This window comes from Glycine max, chromosome 4 (assembly GCF_000004515.6).
Source record: "Glycine max cultivar Williams 82 chromosome 4, Glycine_max_v4.0, whole genome shotgun sequence".
Lineage (NCBI taxonomy): Eukaryota > Viridiplantae > Streptophyta > Magnoliopsida > Fabales > Fabaceae > Glycine > Glycine max.
Window position 1 is genome coordinate 48,493,418 of NC_016091.4, and position 13,022 is coordinate 48,506,439.

Genomic DNA, 13,022 nt, shown 5'->3' on the forward strand with positions numbered 1-13,022 from the left:
ATTATATTTCCATCACGTTCTCTTTCACTTCTCACTCCTTCCTCTTTTTTGAATTCCCTTATCTAAAATGGTGTTGGTTCTCTTGTATAGATTGAAGATCCAAAAATATAAAGATAAGTGCCACATCTTTCAGGCCAAATCCACACTATTAGCAATTTCTACTCCGACATAAATTGAGATGATGATAAATGATCACAAAATATATACGTTCAAAAGACAATGATAGGTGTAAAACAGCTAAATGAACAGGAAAGGAGAAAATGATGACTGATACCAATCCCCTCCAGGCCAGTTAAAAAATAATTACAGGGATGCAATTTAATCTTTCACCGTTCAATCTTCCTTATGTTATTTTTCTATTAATATTATGCTTGAGTAAAATTTTATACTAACGATTGAGATTCATGCAGTTAAAAATTAAACTGCAAAAGATCTCGATACAAATTAAAGATGACAGAAGGCTTATAGTCAACCTTCATATACTGTTCCTCTTGCTTCACAATAATTAAGACATAATGATTCATTTCAAAAAAAAATAAAATTCATTTATTAGTTTTGTTGTATAGTGGGGGTGAGAGAATTCAGATAAATTAAGGTTAAAAAGGTACCATTAGAATTTACTATTCTAATTAAGTTTATTCTAACACATTTCAATACATTAAAATTTAATACATTTTGCCTTATTCTCCTTTGAAGACGAAGAAAAAATTAAAAGAGAACTAAATCATGCCAAAGATATTATATGAAAAATTATTTAATTTTTTGTAAAAAAGATTGAGTTTTATAAAAGAAAATATAGACTCACATAAAAACTACTATAAAAAAATTTATTTCTCTTTCACATTGATGCGTAAAATATATTAGATTTACATAAGAGAAAGTGTATCCTACATACTACTAACAATGAATTTGAAAGTTCGGAGATTGAATCTAAACGATCAAATATATTTCTAATTAGTTAAGTTTATTAAATTAATAGTAGAATTGATTAAAAAGAAGGATTAAATATTTTATGGTTTTGGTTTTTATAATAAAATAATTAAATACATATAAGAGAGGTTTAAGGGATGATAAGAATGACCATGGGTTATGACTTATTAATACTAATTTTTTTTCAATTTGAGTCCTAATGAAATTTCGTGTCCAAATAATTACTTATTTTCAAAAGCAAATCAACTCAAGCATATGATCAAAGTTAAAAGATGTTCTTTACCTTACATCAATACCTCAATGATCATAGATCTATCAATTTAAGTTTAATTATGTAATTTAATGCTGAAACAGTTTAATTAATCTATCTGAAATTACTAAAATAATTTAATCATGCAATTTGATGTAAAATATTCTCTATCTAAATCTACAAATTACATGCAAAATAATTTATTACTAGAATGATAGATTCCAAATAAACATTAAAGAAAGAAAGATAATTAATAAAAAAAAATAAAAAATTTCATTAAGAACAAGAAGATGAGTAACTTTAGACAATTACATCATAAATTCATAACCCCTAAACTAAGAACTAAAAAGGAAACTAATCATTTATGATAAAAAAAACTAGTCACCCGATAAATAAAGAGGAAAGATAAATATACCAATTTTTATAATTTCACACATTAATATATTTGGAAAAAAAAATATTTTTCAGATTTTAAGAATTAAAAATTAATTTTTTATTTAAAAAATTAAAAAAAATATATAATTTTAATTTGAAAAATTTAAAATATATTTAAATCTTTAAAATCATATACAACTGTTGATAATCACAATTAATTTTTTTGTGACTCTTATTCTTCTTTGTGTCCTTCCACACGCTAATGATGAACTGCGCGAAAGGATAATGATTTCTGAAAAGAAATATGAATGGTAAAAGGGGGAATAATTGTTATTCTGGTTAAGGGCACTCCCTAAAGAATGGGATAATTAAGACCCAGGAAAATTGTCATCTTGACCAGCAATGCAATGATTGGAAATACCAAAATGTCCTATATATCATAAATTTTCATTTTTATGGAATTACATACTATATATTATGATCTGCGGTCATTATTGACTAATTAAACATTTCACTCGGCTCATTGGATAACTAGGTTCAAATTAAGTTCCTTTACTAACTGAGTTAAGAATAAAAAAGAAAAGTTTGTTTAAACGTGATCTAAGATTCAGTTTATCCTTGGATGCTTATTTTTCTATCATCAAATTATTAATGATGCAAAAAATCTATCAATTTTCTTAATAAAAAATAACTTTTGTCAAAAATTCTAAATGACTACTTTTAATAAGTTTTTTTCCTAATCATGTTTTGGGAGCAAAATTAATTTCACTAATCATGACGCAAGTTTTTATGCAAAATTTATTATTAAAATTAATATATATATATATATATATATAACTTAATTAAGATGGGAGTATGTAAAAATAATAGATGACTAAAATAATTATATATGATGTCATAATTAATGTTGATTTTTTATATTCAAATAATGAAACTTTTAATAAAATATAAATGACCTAGCTTTATTTGGTAAATAAACAATAAACTAACATTTGCAACAATTATGAATTCCAATCCCTTCTTTTTTTTTTTACAACATGCATTCCCTGGTTGATAAGTACTTTATTTTGTCCATATTCTATACTCATTTTTTTATAAGTACTGTGTAGTGGCACAAGAATAATTAGTACATATAATTAATATTAATATTTTTATTATAAATTTTATTTTATTTTATTTTCTATCATATCCTTTATCTATTTTATGGGTTAATTTTCTGTCATCTATTATTCTTTTATCTTTATTTTCATATGAATGTGTGTATACGTAAAACAATTAAAATTAGGTGGAAAAAAATATAATTTATAAAATAATAATTATTGTCTTATACTTTTAAAAAGACAAATAAAATTAAAGGGAATAATTTTTTTTCTAAAAAATGAAAAACAATGTTACTAAAAAAACCTTTTTTTCATTTTTTTTTACCGGAATACGTCAACTAGTAATTAAAATACAATCTAAGAAAGTCTTAACGTGAGGTCTAATTAAATGAAAAATAAATTAACCAAAGGACTGAGACTGGTCTCATATAATAACATATCAAATGCTGGAACATCTAACACGACCCCCTTGGAAGGTGTTAAGAAATAAAAGCAAGGAAGGAGGTAATGTGCAAAATTGTGCATTGACTTCAATCCATGAAAATTACATCAGGCTGGTGCCTGTTATTTATATAAGAAGAAAATGCAAAACAGAAAAGCAAAAAACAGAAAATGAATAATTCTGGATGGAGAGTTTGTTATTAATCCTGCCTAGTTGGCATTCTCAATAATTTACTCTTTTGTTCTTTCTGCTTGTGCACCCGTGGGTACGTGGGTACTTGTAGCTCGTGTGAACTTTGTAGCTTTGCATCCTCGTTCATTTCATATTTTGACAGAAGGAAAGCCTTTCCTTACAATTTTCATCACTCCTCACAGAATCATGTTTTTGCAAATATATGTCTTACATATAGTACAGTTACACGTACTTATCAAAAGTAGACCAAAAAAGAAGCTGATTCTCGAGAAAAAGTTGTGGAAGCAAAAAGGTTCCTGAGACCACCAATTACTCGTGTGCTACGCCTTGGAAGGAGGTTCTCTGTCACTCTTGTCAGCACCGCCGTGTACTCTCCCAAGATCTCCATCATGCTCACTACCATTATCATATTTTTTTGTAAGTGAAGAACTTTACATAGAGGAGTGTCTTCAGGGTCCTAGAAGCAAAGTTCATTCTCTTTTTATGGGTTTAGTAGTTAATACAAGTGGACTTTTTGCCAAGAGGGTTTTGAATTATGGGGTGGGGAATTGATATGACATATATAATAAAGCGTAAGCGGTTGGGCCCAAAAAGGTTTGAAATCTAGCATTTTCTGTGGGGATTAGGCATGTCATAATTAACAAATTTTTATGAGATGATTACCTCAATCTTGGTATAAAATATATGGTATCAAAAGAAAGAAATGGATTCACATGCTATGTTTATGTGGTGGGTTCACTTAATCGCAGGTAAATGGTGGCCATCATCGTGGTGAAAATGAATCTGCTATCAACTTATCATGTATGACTTTGTCATGTGGTATGCGTTCAACAATAGAACTCCCTTTGAACAACTTGCAGCCTTAATGAGGTGTGTGTGTGAGAAAGATTAATTCTGGTTACTTTCATTATTTTTAGTATTGAATTTCTCCCATTCAACCCCTTACATGAGGGGTATGTTAAATCATGCATTTTTGTATCAATTATCTTATCAAAAGAAAATATTTTAATTTGGTAGATGCATGCATTGAATATATTAATTTGCCTGTTTCGGAAATATGCCATGTGATTTGGCTAGCTGTTGTTTGCCAACACATAGGTTTGTCCGAACTAAATTGAGTTTCAAATGATAATTGGGTGCCTTATCGTGTTAGAAATACTTGGATTTCAATGGATCAGTGATGCAGAATTTACTGTGATCATAATGGTCATAATTGGAAACAGGAACCAACAATCCAAGGGGTAGATCTTTTTAAAGGCCCATATCAAGCATCTTCATATTTAGAGATTAGATTCAATGAAGAAACCACCAAAATTTCAGTACATAATGTAAAAGGGAATGTATAATGCAAAGGACAAATAAGCCCAAATGGTCGAAAAAAGCAATTCTATGCAAGAGAGGTAAGGAAAGTTTCTAATCCCATGCTTTCAAACTTATAACCGAGCCATAGTTAAAGCTGAAAAGCGCTTTGCTATGAAAAACGGTGAATTCTAGGAAATGATTGTCTTGGTTACAAAAACAAACACCTTTTCTATTGCTATACTTACACTTGCTAGCACATCATATTTGTTGCAAATTCCCCACATAGCCACTTAACAAATCTTAATAAAATTTGATTAATTAATTGTTACTCAAGCTACTAAGGCTCGTCACCATTGCATTGTTAAAATAAGTAAGTTATTGTAGTTAACCAAGATACGTGATGCATATATATAATTGGGGTCATTCTATGATTTTTCTTAGTCATAATAATTTTTTGTTGCTATTATTGTTTATCTCATGTCATGTTAAAATCTTTTGGTATACAAGGTGAAAAATATTACGATGGAAGGTGGTTTTGAGGGAAAAATGCATTTGGAATCATGCATGGTGTTAAATTCAGTATAAAAGCAGCCAAAAATTATCGTAGGCAAGCATTTTGGTCTGATTCAGGCATATGCTGGTTTAGGAAATGGGAATAATTTCATTCTAGACTTTTCACTCTTCATTTAAACTTCTTGATAGTTGGCCTCTTGGTCCACTTCAACAATCATAAAGGGAGGCCTTACCCTGAAAAGAGTCCAAAGGAAAGATTCAAAAGCCCAACTGGTTAAAGAGTGATACTAACTAGTTTTATTTTGTCATCATGACATTTTTGTGAGTATTATCAATTTAATTGATAACTACTCTATTTTTAAAAAAAACTTGATTGTCCACATTTAGTGGATCTTCCTTCCAACTATATTATTTTTATTGATAATACTCAAATTTAATATCTTATTTAAGAAAATCAAGTTTAATTTCATTTAAATTTGACACTTTAATAATGTTAACTAGTTATGTTATTTCCTTTCTTTAATTTGGAGCATAGTTAGTTATTTCCTTTTTTAGTTTGGAATGTACAAGTGTATTATGGTGGAGATGTCATTGCCACTAGAACCATGATCATCCACCATTCCACCGTGATAAAGCACAACAATAATAATGTCTAAAATGTGCCCAAAAAAATTGATTTTATTAAAATAAAAATATTTCACATTTTATCTACTCTCATTCTAATAGCCTAAATTAAAAAAAAAATTGTCCCTATAAAATTGATATAAAATATTAATTAATTTTCGTCAAAAAAAAATATAATCAATCACAATCATATTTTTTTATCATAAAAGTTAAACTTAAGACTTTTCTTAAATAAGCTTTACCTACTAATATCATATGGTATAATATCATATGAATCAATAATTTGTTGTTATTCAAATATTAATTTGACGGGTCTTTCAAATATCTTATTAGTTTTGACGATTATTTTATTATTGTTTATATTAAAGGTCAATTTTTTTTTACTCAAATAGTTGTTACATATCTTACATCTTAAATATTTTAACAAACATTTTGATTTTATTAAAATAAAAATATTTCACATTTTATCTACTCTCATTCTAATAGCCTAAATTAAAAAAAAAATTATCCCTGTAAAATTGATATAAAATATTAATTAATTTTCGTCAAAAAAATCTAATCAATCACAATCATATTTTTTTATCATAAAAATTAAATTTAAGATTTTTCTTAAATAAGCTATACCTAATATCATATGATATAATATCATATGAATCAACAATTTGTTGTTATTTAAATATTAATTTAACAAGTCTTTCAAATATCTTGTTAGTTTTGACGATTATTTTGTTATTGTTTATATTAAAGGTCAATTTTTTTTTACTCAAATCGTTGTTGCTAAAATAAAAATTAAACCAAATTAAAAAAAAAATCTTAAACATTTGATCAGATATCTTACATCTTAAATATTTCAACAAATATTTAACAAACTTACCGCAGGAACGGATTAATGATCAATAATAAATACATTATCTTTGTCAATTCAAACAAACTTTATGTTCTACTAATAAATAGATTTTAAAGAAAATCTTCTATCACATAAAAAGCAATTTTATCTTTTAATTTTAAAAAAATATGATTATAATAATGTATTTGAATTCAATCAATAATACAGTAAATACGTATTTCCTTATTTAATTCTGTAATAGATTTATTCGGTAATTTTCTTATAAATAAAAATTGAATGCAGAGATCTCTCTACGTGCTGTTGTGTTTGGACTGAAATTCCGAATCGCAATATTTGACAAGATACTACTTACCATTTGCGTTGTAGTTGCACCCCCTTCTTTCTCGCCATCTCTTCTTCCTTTATGTTTGTTATTTGTTATCATTTCGATTTCATTTTCGCAACTTCTTTTGCAATTGCTGTTACAAAATCAATAAATCTGTCAAATTTTCTACCCAAAGTTCCAAACTTGCTCTCGTTTTCATCAAAAACCACTCCGAATTCTGGTGGGTCCGCACCAGTTTGACTGATCGTTCGTTCATCGCAGCGTAATCTGCAAGCGAGCGATGAAGGGTGTGGGAGGATATCACGATTGGCCCTATTACTCTTCGCCGGCTTCAAATTTATCAGCTTTTGCGGCGCCGTTTAGTGTGAATCCCTACACTTCCAGTGAGGCTTCGTCTCAGTTCATGGATTCAGCCGAATCCGCAGAAACTGTGCCCCCAATTCACTTTCAGCCCTACGGGTACGATTTCTTTTCGAGCCCCGTTAGACAATTGGATTCCAGTGCGCAATTCCCTCATCTGGGTTTGCCTTCTTATCCCGCAAGGTCAAGCCTTGTTGAAGCCCAACCCTACTATGCGTCTTCTGCAATTCACGATCACTCTTCTAATTCGGCGGCGCCTTATCATTGGTCTTCTGAGGCTCCCTCTTCGGGTTGGCCTTCGCTTAGGGTAGCTAATAAGTCACCTGAATTAGGGTTTTCTGGTCAAGGTGGTGTTTCCTGGGACCAGTTTCCGGAGTTCAATAGCCGCAGTAAAGAGAAACTGATCGAAGTTGGGAGAAGTCTCTCCTCAAAGGAAACAAATGTGGCTGGTTCGGTTGGTGAACAAAAGAGGAACCAAGGTGTGTTTTGTTTTGTCTTGTTTTGTTTCCCTTGTCTTGTTTTGGCGTTTTTTTAATTTGTTTATAATGTCTGTCTCATCGTATTACGTTTATAGTGTTGATACTATATAACATAATAAAATATGGACAAAATCTGGGCTGTTGAGAGTATTACTCTTATGTATTTTGAATTAACTCATCTCATATAAATTTTATGCCTTTAGATCAATGCTCTCTTCTTTGTTTCTAGTTGAGTTTCAGAACAATTAAAGTAAGAAAATAAATATTGTAATTGGATGGAGCTATGTGGGAAATAAACTTTTCATCTTTTATGTTTAAATTAAGCGTTTATTATTATTATTATTATTTAATGCAGGGAATCAAGATGTGAAGGACTCTGCTAATTGTGAGGTTCCACAAATTATTGATTGGGAAAACTACAATATGCCTGCAAGTGCAAATCATATACATGATACATCTAACTGGTGGGGAACTATCAAACCCATGCCAGTTGAATTTTCTGGTACATCTGTTATGCGATCCCCTTCAATGTCTCTAGAAACTCATCAAGAGGCCCCTTTGAAAGTAGTTTCTGATTCAGGGAACAATCACTCGTTGAACATTGGTTCATATGACAAACACTCAAGGCATGGTGATAAACCTTCAAGAGTTGATACTGTTTCTTCAATGCCTAGAACAGGGTTGGTTACAGATTTGAATATTGAGGATATTATAGCAGATGAACATGTTGGGCACAATGATTTCTATAATACAAAGGAGGCTTCTCACATGCCTAGTCCTGGAACTGCTGGGTTCTTTGATTCAGGTCCTATCCATATGCATCTAGGAAGAAATGAGCCTTCCTCATCAAACAAAGCAATGATTTCAGACAAGAATGTTTCGATGAATGTTGTTGATTATATATTTAGAGGAAGTCATGCAAATGTGGATAATTTAAGATTGAGACCTAATGCTACTGAGGGTGCCAATTTTGTTCAGAAATCTTTTGAGGGTGTTGACCAATGCAATCCGGCTGAAGACTCACCTTGCTGGAAGGGAGCTTCTGCTGCTCGCTTTTCTCATTTTGAACCTTCTGCAGCTCTGCCTCAAGAATATGTACACAAAAAGGAAATCAGCTTTGGTTCTATCATTCAGGAGCCTCAGAATATTCTGCTTGATACAGAAAACAATATGAAAAAATCAGGTGAAAATTCAAATGGCTATCAAACGCATACCAAAATTGTCAATCAGGAAAGAAGTTCAGCAGGTTCTCCAAGGAAATTTTCGGTAACAAAGTTTGCACCTGAATATTTCAAGTCAGGTAGTGCTGTGAATGATGGTCCTTTTCAATCTAAGCCTAGCTGTGGTTTTGGACTTCATTATCTGGATATTACCAAAATGAAGGAAAATACTGTGCCACCAGCCAAGCCAACTGACTGTGCATCTGGATCTTCTCAGATGGGGCTTCAACATGTAGACTTAAAGGAATTTATTATTTTTCAGAAACAGCAAGCTTTAGTATGTACAGGTGATGTAGATTCTGGATGCAATGTGAATAATTGCTCGGAATATAGTTCATCTTGCTCTGCTGAACATGTCCCGCCTTCACCTTCTTCAGTAGTAGATACAACTACTACACCTGAAAATTCAGCTAGGAAAGTATCAACTGAAAAATTAAATGTCCAAATGCTGCTTGATACATTGCAAAATTTATCAGAATTGCTTCTTTATCATTGCTTAAATGATGCCTGTGAATTGAAAGAGCGAGATTGTAATATCCTTAAAAACGTGATCAGTAATCTTAATACATGTGCTTTAAAGAATGCTGAACAAATTGCCCCTGCACAAGAATGTTTTTTCAATCAGCCAGAAACTTCTAAGAGTGCTGGAGAATCACGTGAGTTTCACCAGGTATATTCTTATTTCTTATATTCAATAACAAAACCTAGCTCTCTAGTGTATTGGAAACACATTTTTTATTACTTATGAGTAGACATAAAAACTTATATATATATTGCCTCATTGTTTGATGATAAAAATCTAACAACAATTGTAATTCATGCTTTCACACATGTAGCATAAAAAACAAAAGTTTTCCAAACTAATGTAGCCACCTCTAGTAAATTAACTTTTCCTCTATGTGACAATAACCTTTGCATCAAATCAAATCAAGCAATCAGTGAATATATAGCTTAAAGTCCTCTCAAGTGTTGAGCATTGATGTTGAGTTGACATTTGAAAACTAGGAGAGGATACCATAAATTTTGGTGATTAAGCTATATGAGAATGTACTTGTGGTTACAATGATTTTAATGCGGCTTTCTTGTGATGAGTTTGGGATAATAATGGATTGTAGTAATGTAGGTCAAAGAGTGCTTTACCTGTTATTTAAAATAATGAAATTTGGAGAATCATTAGCAAAAAGAAGAGAAGAATGATTTTGATACAATGCTAACTGCTAAGCTTGCTGGGTTTCGGAAGAGGATAGAATTGGTTTTCACTATGTCATAGGTGCTGTCCTCTGAATATAGATTATGAATTATGTTGGTTTCTAGTTCAGTTTTTAAATATATTTGTTTGTTTTGTGGATCTTACTTTGATATCCTTATGTAAAGACCCTGCCACAGGTAACACAGATTAACACATTTATATTGCATAAAATGTAATGATGGAAAAGAGATATACATAGCTATAGAAGCTGCATGAAATAGTTCCCTAATTTATAGCATGTATAGATCCATTTTGTTGAAGGAAAAAGAGGGGCTTCTTGGTTTTTTTCATTCCATGATATTGAAGGTGGAATTTTGTGTATGTTTATATGTTGAACGAATTATTAGTCCTGCATTACTTATGTAAGTTCTCTGAATATATTCTCAGAATGCAAGTTTCAAGAGGCCACAATTAACCAAGACAGAAATGACAAAGGCTTGTAACATGACTAAGGTAATCCAGGCAGTGTTATTTCTCTCTGTTTACTAATACATGTTTTCAATTATAAAGGAGGTAAATTACAGCAGAAAGGAAATATTTAATTATTGTTGGCATACTCATACTTTTTGAATTATAGGATCTAAAGAGGATTCTTAGTGAGAATTTCCATGATGATGATGAAGGAGCAGAGCCTCAGACTGTATTATATAAGAACCTGTGGCTTGAGGCTGAAGCTGCACTTTGTTCCGTCTATTACAAGGCTCGCTATAATCAAATAAAGATTGAAATGGATAAACATTCATACCAGGAAAAAGGTTGACATTTTTTCTTTATCTCAATATGATCCATTGTTATAAATGTCCTGGATAAATAACCTGGAAAATTGATTTATTTTTAAGCTAATATCTTGTATGATGTTGTAGAGATGGAGAAGCAATCTAAATCTGAGGTTGTTCCGTCTTTGAGCCAGAGTCAGAGTTTTGCAACTAAAGTGCATCATCCAAACCCTGATTCTTCTGCTGCCCTTAAATTTCGTGTCTTGGATGCAACCAATCTGGAGGAACTATCTTGCTTGAATATTTCCACTGATATGAACAAGCCTAATGCAATGACACCTGAAGGAAAAGGTGGTCAAAACCTGGATAGCTTCATCAATAATTATTTTGTTCCCTGCTCAGACGATGAGGCTGAAAGAAATGATGAGTCTTCTGTTATGGCCAGATACCAAGTTCTCAAAGCCCGGGTTGACCAGTCATCCATTGATAATCTGGAGGAACCATTAGACATAGCAGACAAGTCATCACCTAGAGGGAGGGATAATCAAAACCAAGTTAATTTATCCCAAGATTCTCCTATTCCTGAAAAAAACTGTACTGATTATGAGACATCTGTTCTGGCTAGGTTTCATATTCTTAAATCCCGGATTGAAGGTTCAAGTTCTACTTCAGAAGGGAAGCAATTAGATGGAGATGGATCTGCTGGCAAAGAAATGGATGACACAACAAATTCAACATATGTATCTGAGGGTAAAAGTTTGGACGTCCATGTAAATCCTGCTGTGGTGCATCTCAATTCCTACACTGCCGTGGACAAGTCAATCCCAAAAGAGTTTCATCTGGATTCGGAGGACAATCAAGAAACTCAGCCTAGTGGAACCTGTGAGTTTCAGCCTCCTACTTACTACTCCGATGGCTTTGCATCAGATTGGGAACATGTGGAGAAAAGCTTGTAGGCCGGTTTTGAAACCTATAAGAGTTATTTTATATGGTTCAATAAATGTTTATGTTTTGAGTATATGACTGAATAAATGTTTATGGGTTAGGGTTATTATCTTTAATCAGACATTCATATTGCAGAATTTGGTCTTTATCAGTCTTTGTTTGTATATAACAATGTCAGACTTTATTTTTATCTAATGTGTGCTTGCTCACTTGCACATGTTGATAAATAAGTGCAAGTGAAAGAAAAAATAAGTTGTTAAATTGCCAAAGAACAGACCATTTAGTCTTCCAAATTAATCGAGCTTTGGAGTCTTGATTTGTTTGTTTTTTATTTTCAAAGGCCACTTTACTCGATTGCTGTTTATTTGCTAAAACTGCGCCTGAATTTATGAAATTTAACTTGCTACTTCCAAGTACTCCTTTCTTGTGCTATCGGGAGCCTTTGTTTTTGTCCCTAAAGAATTTTGATGCTATATATTTGTGGTACAACAAAATGTTTGTGTTTTGGTTCAACAAATGTGTATGCTTTAGGTATTGTGTTTCTGTTGCAACATTTAGTATTGTTTTAGGTATTTGAAGGCATTTAGCATCACCATAAAATTGGTGAAAATTATTGGTTATTTTTAATGGATTAGTCTATAGTTTATAGTTTGACCAAAGTTATTAGCGTCAGTCTTTCACGGTATCAGAATGATTTTAATGGATTTACCACATAAGAATGATTTTAACGGCTTACAAGTTACATTCTTCATCATTTCTGATTACCTCTATTTCTTGATTTCTTCATTTGTTTTTGTTGTGGCTGTCTTTATCTTTATTATCTCAGTGTTCTACCCCCATTGCCTTCATCTACTCCTAGTTTTTGTTGGTTTTAAAACTGAACCGGAGTACTTTAGTTTGGTTTTAAAACGGACCAAAAATTTTTTTAAAGAATTTCGGCAAACATTTTCTAAAATATTGGTAGCAAATTGAATTTTTAAGTTTTAACAGTTCTGCCGGTTGTCAATAGTCACATTTTCAATCTAAATGTATTTCATTTTACAACATTATTCTCGCAAATGTAAAATAATTGAACTTAGCTCTATGTATGTGTAAAAGGGAAAAAATGTTCTAAGAAGGGATGCTTAAACTCTATAGAGTCTCAAAGAAAAAA

At 31.3% G+C, this 13,022-nt stretch overlaps 1 protein-coding gene across 1 annotated transcript; it reads left to right on the forward strand.

The window, feature by feature from the left end:
• The first annotated feature begins 6,827 nt into the window (after positions 1–6,827).
• LOC100778126 (uncharacterized) lies at positions 6,828–12,138 on the forward strand. The gene is made up of 5 exons (XM_003523258.5): positions 6,828–7,739; positions 8,095–9,629; positions 10,596–10,661; positions 10,786–10,963; positions 11,072–12,138. The coding sequence occupies exons 1-5, from the start codon at positions 7,181–7,183 to the stop codon at positions 11,878–11,880; spliced, it is 3,147 nt and encodes a 1,048-aa protein (XP_003523306.2). The 5' UTR covers positions 6,828–7,180; the 3' UTR covers positions 11,881–12,138.
• The last annotated feature ends 884 nt before the right edge of the window (positions 12,139–13,022 follow it).